Raw genomic sequence first — 13289 nt, forward strand, 5'->3', positions numbered from 1 at the left:
ATGATTCTGATAAGAGAATACAAATGTAAACAATCTTCCGATTTACGTCTATTACCTAATTTGCTTAGTTCATTGGTATCCTATGTTAAAAAGAATACCTGGGTAGGCTCAGGAGCTGGGAGCTAGATCCTGATTGGTGGCTGCACAAATATGCTTCTTGTCATTGGCTTACCATTATGTTCAGTTAGCTCGTAGTTGTGAATTGCTGCTAGTTCAACAAAGGATAACAAGAGAATGAAACTAAATGTATAATATAAGTAAATTGGAAAGTTGTTTAAAAAGCTATAATCTATTAGCATCATCATGTCTCTTTAACGTTCAAACTACAGATAGCACAAAAATTCAAGCAAACTGTGACATGGGTCTACATTCACTAACATTCTCCCCAGCCTCACCTATTCTTCTGTTAATGAGACTGAAGAATTGAGATGTGATAGCTCTTGAGAAAGCCTCCAACATACAGAGGGGCTGGATAGGCTGTTAGTGAATTTAAAGGGACACTGAACCCAAGTTTTTTCTTTCACGATTCAGATAGAGCATGCAATTTTAAGCAACTTTATAATTTACTCCTATTATCAAATTTTCTTTGTTCTCTTGCTATCTTTATTTGAAAATCATGATTGTAAATCTTAGCAGCCAGCCCATTTTAGGTTCAGCACCATGGATAGAGCTTGCTTAATGGAGGCTGACACTTACCCACCAATAAGCAAGCATAACCCAGTTTCTCAACCAAAAATGGGCAAGCTTCTATATCACATTCCTGCTTTTTAAATAAAGATAGCAAGAGAACAAAGAAAAATTGATTAAAGGAGTAAATTAGAAAGTTGCTTAAAATTGCATGCTCTATCTGAATCATTAAAGAAAAAAATTGTGTTAAGTGTCCTTTTAAGCCACTATTATAGAACAAGGTGAGAAGAATGGTAACAACCACTTTTTTAATTGGCTTTAACTGATAACAACTGCAAAACAATGCACTTTATACTAAAATTACAACAATGATTAGCCTTGATGTCTGCAGAATCAAGCTTGGATTGGCTTCTACAAATAAGGCAAGTTGTGGGTGTAATTTGGCTAGCTAGCTTGTAGTGGTGTGTACCGCATTAGCGTATACTTCATTTGTGTCATGCAAGCCACTGCTGACTTTCTCTGGGATAGTGAGAAGGTGTGGTGTTTAAATACTAGTGCACAGGCCCTCACAGCATATGTGCGTATGCTGCTGGGGAGGAAACTAATAACTTTTACTAGAAGAATTTTTGCTAATATATTGCAAAAATTATTCTATTTAAAATGTAAATGTAACCAAGCACATTTCAATTCTGACCTTGCTATCCCCTTAAGGACAAATATGTGGCAATTTTAGGCTATTAAAGCCTACAATGTGCACTTTGAGTTCTTAAAACTGGAAAGCCCACAACTGTTATAATTAAATTACAGCAAAAGAGAGCAAAAATAAATAAATAAATAAATAATGAAAGTCCCTTAGAAGATGTATTTCCTTGTACACTGTGTATTTAACGCCATACACCGTTTTAGTAGTTCACCCTTGGTTTCTATTTTCTCTATGACCTTCTGTTGAGAGGCACATAAGTGTAATGTAAATTCTATGTGAACTTAGATTTGTCTCACATAAACTAACGTATAAATCTCATGTTCCACCACTGATTGCTCTGTTTATACATGTAAGAACATCTAACCTAAGTTTAAATTGCCAAAATAAATGCACATCCCTCTATTGTTATTATTATCGGTTATTTGTAGAGCGCCAACAGATTCCGCAGCGCTATAAACAAAGGGGAGTACAACAAAACAATTAATAGGATCAGATGGGTAGAGGGCCCTGTTGTAATCCACTCTTAAGAAGGTGATCTACAAACAGCTGGACTCTTAGGCTTACATGCTAAGGGGGTTCAGGGGATAGCAATGGAGGAGTGGAACTGGTATAAATTAAGGTTAGCATAGGTTGTATGCATCCTTGAACAGTAGAGTCTTTAGGGAGACTTGAAGCTTTCAAAACTAGGGGAGAGTCTTGTGGGGCGAGGCAGAGAGTTCCACAAGATGGGAGCCAGTCTGGAGAAGTCCTGTAAACGGGAGTGCGATGAGGTAACCAGAGAGGAGGAGAGTAGGAGGTCATGAGCAGAGCGAAGGGGACGGGAGGGAGAGTATCTGGAGACAAGGTCTGAGATATAGGGGGGAGCAGTGCAGTTGAGGGCTTTGTATGTCAGAGTGAGAATGTTGTGTTTGATCCTAGAGGCAAAAGGAAGCCAGTGAAGGGATTGGCAGAGAGGAGCAGCAGATGAAGAGTGACGTGTAAGGAAGATGAGCCTGGCAGAGGCATTCATTATGGATTGTAAGGGAGCTAGGCGGCAGGTGGGGAGACCAGAGAGGACAGAGTTGCAGTAATCAAGGTGGGAAAGAATGAGAGAGTGTATTAAAATCTTAGTTGTATCTTGTGTAAGGAAGTGTCTAATTTTGGAGATGTTTTTAAGGTGGAAGCGGCAGGCTTTAGCCAAGGACTGAATGTGAGGAGTGAAGGAAAGATCTGAGTCAAATGTGACCATGAGACATCGGGCATGCGGGGTAGGGGTAATGATGGAGTTGTCAACAGTTATAGAGATATTGGGGGTGGAGATTTTGGAAGAAGGGCGGGAAATGAGGAGCTCACTTTTGGAGAAATTTAGCTTGAGGTAGTGGGAGGACATCCAGGAAGAGATGTGAGAAAGACAGTTAGTGACACGGGTTAGCAAGGAAGGAGATAGGTCTGGTGCAGAGAAGTAGATTTGGGTGTCGTCAGCATACAAATGATATTGGAAACCATGGGACTTAATTAGGGAGCCTAGTGATGACGTATAGATTGAGAAGAGAAGGGGACCGAGGACAGAGCCTTGCGGTACTCCGACAGAAAGTGGTGACGGGGCAGAGGAGGCCCCAGAGAAGGCTACACTGAAGGTACGGTTTGATAGGTAGGAAGAGAGCCACGAAAGGGCTGTGTTACAGATGCCGAAGGATTGGAGGGTTTGGAGCAAAAGAGGGTGGTCGACAGTGTCAAAGGCTGCGGACAGATCAAGGAGGATAAGCAGAGAGAAGTGGCCTTTTGATTTTGCTGTAAGTAGGTCGTTGGTGACCTTAACAATAGCTGTCTCTGTGGAGTGATAGGGATGAAATCCAGAGTTTAACATAAAGAAATGGGATAGGCGTGCATATACTAGTTTTTCGAGAAGCTTTGAAGCAAGAGGAAGGAGGGAAATAGGGCGGTATTTGGATGGGGAGGTAGGATCAAGGGAAGGTTTTTTGAGGATAGGTGTGACCAGTGCATGTTTCATCGATGAGGGAAATGTACCAGTGCTGAGGGAGAGGTTGAAAATGTGTGTTAGTATAGGGGTAAGGGTAGCAGATAGGGAGGGGAGTAGCTGTGAGGGGATAGGGTCAAGGGGACAGGTAGTGAGGTGAGAGCTCAGTATAAGTGCCGAAACTTCTTCCTCAGTAACAGGGGAGAATGAGCTAAGTTTCAGGTTATGAGGGTTGTGGTTGAATGAGAGCGTTTGAGGGGGGAGAGAAAGGAATTATGTTGAGAGCTGATTTCATGTCTGATTGAGTCAATTTTCTCCAATGCCGTTCAGCAGTACGGGAACATCTGCGTAGGTACCGTGTCAGAGGAGTAAGCCAGGACTGGGGATGAGTGTGTGATTTCCGAGCAATGGTAAGAGGGGCGAGATTGTCAAGGACGGATATAAGGGTGGAATTATAGTGGCAGATAGATTGTTCAGGGCAGGAAAAGGAGGAGAAGGATGAGAGAAGCGGTTTAAGGGAATTAGCAAGTTGTTGCTGATCTAAAGACATAATGCTTCTGTGAAGTTTGGTGTGAGGAGTAGAAGGAGGGAGAGTTGTAGGAAGGGATGATATGTTGCAAGTAAGGAGATGGTGGTCAGAAAGAGAAAAACATAATTTATGCTTATCTGATAAATTTATTTCTCTTGTAGTGTATCCAGTCCACGGATCATCCATTACTTGTGGGATATTCTCCTTCCCAACAGGAAGTTGCAAGAGGATCATCCACAGCAGAGCTGCTATATAGCTCCTCCCCTCACTGCCATATCCAGTCATTTGACCCGAAACAAGCCGAGAAAGGAGAAACCATAGGGTGCAGTGGTGACTGTAGTTTAATTAAAATTTAGACCTGCCTGAAAAGGACAGGGCGGGCCGTGGACTGGATACACTACAAGAGAAATAAATTTATCAGGTAAGCATAAATTATGTTTTCTCTTGTTAAGTGTATCCAGTCCACGGATCATCCATTACTTGTGGGATACCAATACCAAAGCTAAAGTACACGGATGATAGGAGGGACAAGGCAGGAACTTAAACGGAAGGAACCACTGCCTGTAGAACCTTTCTCCCAAAAACAGCCTCCGATGAAGCAAAAGTATCAAATTTGTAAAATTTGGAAAAGGTATGAAGCGAAGACCAAGTCGCAGCCTTGCAAATCTGTTCAACAGAGGCCTCATTTTTAAAGGCCCAGGTGGAAGCCACAGCTCTAGTAGAATGAGCTGTAATCCTTTCAGGAGGCTGCTGTCCAGCAGTCTCATAGGCTAAACGGATTATACTCCGAAGCCAAAAAGAAAGAGAGGTTGCCGAGGCCTTCTGACCTCTCCTCTGTCCAGAGTAAACAACAAACAGGTTAGATGTTTGGCGAAAATCTTTAGCAGCCTGTAAGTAAAACTTCAAGGCACGGACTACGTCTAGATTATGCAAAAAACGTTCCTTCTTTGAAGAAGGATTAGGACATAATGATGGAACAACAATCTCTTGATTGATATTCTTGTTAGAAACCACCTTAGGTAAAAACCCAGGTTTTGTACGCAGAACAACTTTATCTGAATGAAAGATCAGATAAGGAGAATCACAATGTAAGGCAGATAACTCAGAGACTCTTCGAGCCGAGGAAATAGCCATCAGAAAAAGAACTTTCCATGAAAGAAGTTTGATATCAATAGAATGAAGGGGTTCAAACGGAACCCCTTGAAGAACTTTAAGAACCAAGTTTAAGCTCCATGGAGGAGCAACAGGTTTAAACACAGGCTTAATTCTAACTAAAGCCTGACAAAATGCCTGAACGTCTGGAACTTCTGCCAGACGCTTGTGTAAAAGAATAGACAGAGCAGAAATCTGTCCCTTTAAAAAACTAGCTGATAATCCTTTGTCCAAACCCTCTTGGAGGAAGGACAATATCCTAGGAATCCTAACCCTACTCCATGAGTAATTCTTGGATTCACACCAATGAAGATATTTATGCCATATCTTGTGGTAAATTTTCCTGGTGACAGGCTTTCGTGCCTGTATTAAGGTATCAATTACTGACTCGGAAAAGCCACGCTTTGATAGGATCAAGCGTTCAATCTCCATGCATTCAGTCTCAGAGAAAGTAGATTCGGATGATTGAAAGGACCTGGTATTAGAAGGTCTTGTCTCAGAGGCAGAGTCCATGGTGGAAAGGATTACATGTCCACTAGGTCTGCATACCAGGTCCTGCGTGGCCACGCAGGCGCTATCAATATCACTGATGCTCTTTCCTGTTTGATTTTGGCAATCAGTCGAGGGAGCAGAGGAAACGGTGGAAATACATAAGCCAGGTTGAAGAACCAAGGCGCTGCTAGAGCATCTATCAGTGCCGCTTCTGGGTCCCTGGACCTGGATCCGTAACAAGGAAGCTTGGCGTTCTGGCGAGACGCCATGAGATCCAATTCTGGTTTGCCCCAACGGAGAACCAAATGAGCAAACACCTCCGGATGGAGTTCCCATTCCCCCGGATGAAAAGTCTGATGACTTAGAAAATCCGCCTCCCAGTTCTCTACACCTGGGATATGGATCGCTGACAGGTGGGTCTCTGCCCAGCGAATTATCTTGGAGACTTCTGACATCACTAGGGAACTCCTGGTTCCCCCTTGATGGTTGATGTAAGCCACAGTCGTGATGTTGTCCGACTGAAATCTGATGAACCTCAGTGTTGCTAGCTGAGGCCAAGCCAGAAAAGCATTGAATATTGCTCTTAACTCCAGAATATTTATTGGGAGGAGTTTCTCCTCCTGAGTCCATGAACCCTGAGCCTTCAGGGAGTTACAGACTGCACCCCAACCTAGAAGGCTGGCATCTGTTGTTACAATTGTCCAATCCGGTCTGCGAAAGGTCATACCCTTGGACAGATGGGCTCGAGATAACCACCAGAGAAGAGAATCTCTGGTTTCCTGATCCAGATTTAGTAGAGGGGACAAATCTGTGTAATCCCCATTCCACTGACTGAGCATGCATAATTGCAGTGGTCTGAGATGCAGGCGCGAATGGCACTATGTCCATCACCGCTACCATTAAGCCGATTACTTCCATGCACTGAGCCAATGTGGGGCGCGGAATGGAGTGAAGAACACGGCAAGCATTTAGAAGTTTTGATAACCTGGACTCCGTCAGGTAAATTTTCATTTCTACTGAATCTATTAGAGTCCCTAGGAAGGAAACCCTCGTGAGAGGAGATAGAGAACTCTTTTCTTCGTTCACTTTCCACCCATGCAACCTCAGGAATGCCAGAACTATCTCTGTATGAGATTCGGCAATTTGAAAGCTTGACGCCTGTATCAGGATATCATCCAGGTAAGCAGCCACCGCTATACCTCGCGGTCTTAGGACCGCCAGAAGTGAGCCCAGAACCTTTGTAAAAATTCTTAGGGCTGTAGCCAACCCGAATGGAAGAGCTACAAATTGGTAATGCCTGTCTAGAAAGGCAAACCTCAGGAACTGATGATGATTCTTGTGAATCGGAATGTGAAAGTAGGCATCCTTTAAGTCCACTGTGGTCATGTACTGACCCTCTTGGATCATGGGTAAAATGGTTCGATTGGTTTCCATCTTGAATGACGGAACTCTGAGGAATTTGTTTAGGATCTTTAAATCCAAAATTGGTCTGAAGGTTCCCTCTTTTTGGGAACCACAAACAGATTTGAATAAAACCCCTGTCCTTGTTCCGTCTGCGGAACTGGATGGATCACTCCCATTACAAGGAGATCTTGTACGCATCTTAGGAATGCCTCTTTCTTTATCTGTTTGCAGATAATCTTGAAAGGTGAAATCTCCCTTGTGGAGGAGAAGCTTTGAAGTCCAGAAGATATCCCTGAGATATGATCTCCAACGCCCAGGGATCCTGAACATCTCTTGCCCACGCCTGGGCGAAGAGAGAGAGTCTGCCCCCTACTAGATCCGTTGTCGGATAGGGGCCACTCCTTCATGCTGTCTTAGAGGCAGCAGCAGGCTTTCTGGCCTGCTTGCCCTTGTTCCAGGACTGGTTAGGTTTCCAGGCCTGCTTGGATTGAGCAAAAGTTCCCTCTTGTTTTGAAGCAGAGGAAGTTGATGCTGCACCTGCCTTGAAATTTTGAAAGGCACGAAAATTATACTGTTTGGCCTTTGATTTGGCCCTGTCCTGAGGAAGGGTATGACCCTTACCTCCAGTAATGTCAGCAATAATTTCTTTCAAACCAGGCCCGAATAAGGTCTGCCCCTTGAAAGGAATGTTGAGTAATTTAGACTTTGAAGTCACATCAGCTGACCAGGATTTGAGCCATAGCGCCCTACGCGCCTGGATGGCGAATCCGGAATTCTTAGCCGTTAGTTTAGTCAAATGAACAATGGCATCAGAAACAAATGAGTTAGCTAGCTTAAGAGTTCTAAGCTTGTCAACAATTTCAGTCAATGGAGCTGTATGGATGGCCTCTTCCAGGGCCTCAAACCAGAATGCCGCCGCAGCAGTGACAGGCGCAATGCATGCAAGGGGCTGTAAAATAAAACCTTGTTGAATAAACATTTTCTTAAGGTAACTCTCTAATTTTTTTATCCATTGGATCTTAAAAAGCACAACTGTCCTCAACCGGGGTAGTGGTACGCTTTGCTAAAGTAGAAACTGCTCCCTCCACCTTAGGGACAGTCTGCCATAAGTCCCGTGTAGTGGCATCTATTGGAAACATTTTTCTAAATATAGGAGGTGGGGAAAAGGGCACACCGGGCCTATCCCACTCCTTACTAATAATTTCTGTAAGCCTTTTAGGTATTGGAAAAACATCAGTACTCACCGGCACTGCATAGTATTTATCCAGCCTACACAATTTCTCTGGCACTGCAATTGTGTCACAGTCATTCAGAGCAGCTAATACCTCCCCAAGCAATACACGGAGGTTCTCAAGCTTAAATTTAAAATTAGAAATCTCTGAATCAGGTCTCCCCGATTCAGAGATGTCACCCACAGACTGAAGCTCTCCGTCCTCAGGTTCTGCATATTGTGACGCAGTATCAGACATGGCTCTTACAGCATCTACGCGCTCTGTATCTCGTCTAACCCCAGAGCTATCGCGCTTGCCTCTCAATTCAGGCAATCTGGATAATACCTCTGACAGGGTATTATTCATGATTGCAGCCATGTCCTGCAAATTAATCGCTATGGGCGTCCCTGATGTACTTGGCGCCATATTAGCGTGCGTCCCTTGAGCGGGAGGCGAAGGGTCCGACACGTGGGGAGAGTTAGTCGGCATAACTTCCCCCTCGACAGACCCCTCTGGTGACAATTCTTTTATAGATTAAGACTGATCTTTACTGTTTAAGGTGAAATCAATACATTTAGTACACATTCTCCTATGGGGCTCCACCATGGCTTTTAAACATAATGAACAAGTATCCTCTGTTTCAGACATGTTTGTACAGACTAGCAATGAGACTAGCAAGCTTGGAAAACACTTTAAAGCAAGTTAACAAGCAATATAAAAAACGTTACTGTGCCTTTAAGAGAAACTAATTTTGACAAAATTTGAAATAACAGTGAAAAAAGGCAGTTACACTAACAAAATTTTTACAGTGTATGTAACAAGTCAACAGAGCATCGCACCCACTTGCAAATGGATGATTAACCCCTTAATAACAAAAACAGAATAATAAATGACAAAAACGTTTTTTAAACACAGTCACAACAACTGCCACAGTCTACTGTGATTGTTACCCTCCTCAAACACGACTTTGAAGCCTTTTGAGCCCTTCAGAGATGTCCTGTATCATGGAGAGGGAAGCTGAATGTCTCTGTCAGTATTTTTAGCTGCACAGAAAAGCACTAAAATAGGCCCTTCCCACTCATATTGCAACAGTGGAAAGCCTGTTACTAGGCAAAAATCAAAGCAGCCATGTGGAAAAAAACTAGGCCCCAATAAGTTTTGTCACCAAACATATATAAAAACAATTAACATGCCAGCAAACGTTTTATATTACACTTTTATAAGAGTATGTATCTCTGTTAATAAGCCTGATACCAGTCGCTATCACTGCATTTAAGGCTTAACTTACATTAATCCGGTATCAGCAGCATTTTTCTAGCAAATTCCATCCCTAGAAATATATTAACTGCACATACCTTATTGCAGGAAAACCTGCACGCCATTCCCTCTCTGAAGTTACCTCACTCCTCAGAATATGTGAGAACAGCCATGGATCTTAGTTACTTCTGCTAAGATCATAGAAAATGCAGGCAGATTCTTCTTCTAAATACTGCCTGAGATAAACAGTACACTCCGGTACCATTTAAAAATAACAAACTTTTGATTGAAGTTAAAAAACTAACTATAATACACCACTCTCCTCTTACTACGTCCATCTTTGTTGAGAGTTGCAAGAGAATGACTGGGTATGGCAGTGAGGGGAGGAGCTATATAGCAGCTCTGCTGTGGGTGATCCTCTTGCAACTTCCTGTTGGGAAGGAGAATATCCCACAAGTAATGGATGATCCGTGGACTGGATACACTTAACAAGAGAAAAGGGGAGTTTGAGAAGTTTGAGAGAGTGCATCGATAGCTAAAGATCAGGTCAAGAGAGTGACCGTCTTTGTGAGTGGGAGAATCGGTCCATTGTGACAAACCAAAAGAGGAAGTGAGTTGCAGAAGTTGTTTAGCAGATGAGGCAGTGGGATTGTTAAGGGGGATGTTGAAGTCGCCAAGAATGAGGGCAGGGGTGTCTGAGGAAAGGAAATAGGGTAGCCAGGCAGCCAAGTGATCTAGAAATTGAGTTGAGGAGCCAGGGGGTCAGTATATGACTGCAACACGTACAGAGAGAGGGGAGAATAAGCGAATCATGTGGGTTTCGAATAAGGGAAAAGTGAGGGAAGAGATAGGATGTATTTGTTGAAAGGTGCAACAAAAGGAAAGAAAAATACCTACACCACCTCCTTGTCTGTTACCAGACCTAGGATTGTGGCTGAAGTGGAGACCCTCATATGACAGAGCAGCACTGAATGCTGTGTCTAGGGGAGAGAGCCAGGTTTCTGTTAGGGCCAGAAGGTTGAGGGAGCGGGAGATGAAGAGGTCATGTATAGAAGTGAGTTTGTTGCAAACAGAGCGAGAGTTCCAGAGTGCACAAGTGAAAGGGGTAGTGGCTTTAGATGCAAGAGGAATGTGAGTAAGGTGTGCAGAGTTTTGTTTTCTGAGTCTATGGGATGGTACACATGGATGTGCACGTCTTGTCAGTGGTTGGGGACCAGGATTAGGGGAGATGTCACCAGCAGTAAGTAGAAGCAAGAGGGAGAGTGACATGAGATGAGATACAGATTTGCAGTAGTGAGACTGCTTTTGAGATGAGCTGCAGGGGGTAGAGAGAGTGTTTAGGAATAGGTAAAGTTCATGAGTAGAAAAGTAAGTAGAAGAGTTTAAGAGAGATGGGCTAATGAACAGTGCAGGTGGAGAGGGAGAAGGAGTAATTGAATAGTGTAGTTTGTTATAGAGACAAAGGGTAGCAAAATGGAATATGAATATATTGAGCATTTTTACAGAATTGGAAACCAGTTAAAAACATAAGACACAGAATTACTGTAACAATTGCATAAGGGAACAAAAGGTATATGAAACATAATATAGCAAAAGTACTGTGTATTCTATAGGGTTATGGGAATGGAAGGATGTGCTGATCAGTGTTTGCACCTGTCATTTCAGGAGAGTGAAAGTTGTGTGGGAGACTATCTATAAATGAGGAAATGAGCTTGGGGTGGGAAGGAAGCTGTTTTCCAGAAGGCTACCTGTAGTAAGTTAGAGGGCAGATGAAGCAGCTGAGTGGAAAAATCTGTGTATTTTCTCTGAGTTTTGGGAGAGAATGTGTTTCAATTCAAGCTGAAGGAGAGAGAGATATTAGGTTAGTGATGGTCCAGCCAGAGTGTGTTAAAGGAGTGGGAGGATACTGTTGCTTATAGCAAGGTAAAATTACTTTTACATTTTCACTGGGGATACATAAACATTAAAGGGATATAACAGTCAAAAGTTACTCTCTCTAATTCATTAGATCCTGCCATTTTAATTCTAGCAAGTTTAGCAACCCTGCACTACAGTGTGTTTAGCCACCCGTAAAAGGGGTTAAACGCACAGTAGAAGCACTGCAGAAATAGCTGATGATAGTTACACAGCTGAGGCGTGTGACTAGCTCTGATGATTATATCATCAGTACTCTGGGGGTCCTGAGTGTACTTCTACTGTGTGTTTAACCCCTTACAGGGTCTCTAGTCTTCTTCTCTAATGAATTAGAGCTTGTATTTTTTAACTATTATGGCTCTTTAAAGGGACACAAACGTGCAATACTTGAAAGTGTTCCAGCATTTAATAATTGCACTGTTGTTTGTGTATAAGCATGTGTTTAACAAGTACACTAATAGTTATAGTAAACTCCAGTGCAACAATTGGAGTTAGCTGCACACATTTTTTGACTCAATGCAAGAGGCAAATGTGTAGAGTCACCAATAACCAGCTAGCTCACAGTAGTGCATTGCTGCTTCTAAGCCTACATAGATATGCTTTTAAACAAAGGTTACCAAAGAACAAAGTCAGATTGACAAGAGAAGTCAGTTAAAATATATCCTAAAACTACATGTCCTAAGTGAAACAAGAACATTTCATTTCAACTTTTATGCCAGTAAAGTCAACAAGTTAAATGGATTGGATGAAGCATTACATTTCCAATTCACTTCTGTCCTCAAGTTTGCTTAGCGTATCCTTAAAGAATAATCCTAAGTGAGCTCAGAAGGGTGCATATGTCTTTAGCAATGTTATACATAGTTGCAAACTATGCTTCCATAGACTGCTTAAGGCACATGCATGCTCCTGAGCTCCTATCAGCCTACTTAGGTATGCTTTTCAACAAGGATACCAAAAGAACAAAGCAAACTAGATAATAGAAATCTGAAAGTTATTTAAAAGGACATGCTTTATCTGGATTATGATTTCATTTTTACTCTACTGTCTCCTTAAAGGGGCAGTATACACCAATTTTCATTTAACTGCATGTAATAGACTCTACTATAAAGAATAATATGCAGATACTGATATAAAAATCCAGTGTAAAACCGTTTAAAAACTTACTTAGAAGCTTCCAATTTAACACTGTTAATGAAATAAGCCTGGGACACCCACAGAAAGGGGCTGATAGCAGAACCTCCCCCTTCCTCTTCATATGAAAAGACCCATTATACAAACAGAAGCAGTCTGAAGTCTGTATACATCAGTATACATCTAAAACTTTGGGGCTTGGTTAGGAGCCTGAAAATCAGCAAAACTATACATCTTTAGAAAAACACACCAAGATGGGCCATACAAATGGATCATCTACAAAGCATTATTGCAAAGAAAAATCTAGTGTACAATGTCCCTTTAAATGCCTACTTTTGTACTTTTCATTTTGAAACTTTAGGCTCACTTTTCCAGTACTTTTCTAGTTATTTATCCTTATGGGAATATAAACTTTAGTGTGAATATACTTCTATTACCCCACTTACCATTACTCCATTCTTCGGGTTTGAAGTGGAAGCGACAAGAGCTGTTAATTGGATACCCATTGACTGTCAAGTTGATGAAAGAAGTATTTATCGGACACTTTTCTTCTTGGACCACCCTTGTAGTTTGATTTGTTGCACTAGATCTATGTGAAACTCTCCACGTATAATTCTGAAGCCCATAAGTTAGCATAAAGGTCTTGAGACTGGGGAACCAACGCACACAAAAAACATAGGGCCCATGAAGGTCCTTCAGGGTGATGTTTTTGGAGGGCAAAAGGGCAGATTGCACAATCAAACCATCCAAACGGTTCTCCACAGTTATAGAATCATCATGGCTGGAATTGCCTTCATACTGAAGAATCCCTCCTCCAGAAAACTGATTCCTCCATCCACAGAGTGTAAATCCATGAGTCCATGGGGTAAACCCTGCAACACAACGTAAAATGAGAAGAGGAGCCACCTACCG

At 42.3% G+C, this 13289-nt stretch overlaps 1 protein-coding gene across 4 annotated transcripts in view; it reads right to left on the minus strand.

Moving 5' to 3' along the window:
• Nucleotides 1–13289, minus strand: part of LOC128649424 (adhesion G-protein coupled receptor G1) — a 209359-nt gene that overhangs the window by 170232 nt on the left and 25838 nt on the right. For all 4 annotated transcript variants that reach the window (XM_053702697.1, XM_053702713.1, XM_053702688.1 and 1 more), the window contains exon 3: nucleotides 12824–13249. In XM_053702697.1, the coding sequence (XP_053558672.1) occupies nucleotides 12824–13249 (426 nt within the window). The remainder of the gene's footprint in view (nucleotides 1–12823; nucleotides 13250–13289) is intronic.

This window comes from Bombina bombina, chromosome 1, assembly GCF_027579735.1.
Source record: "Bombina bombina isolate aBomBom1 chromosome 1, aBomBom1.pri, whole genome shotgun sequence".
NCBI lineage: Eukaryota > Metazoa > Chordata > Amphibia > Anura > Bombinatoridae > Bombina > Bombina bombina.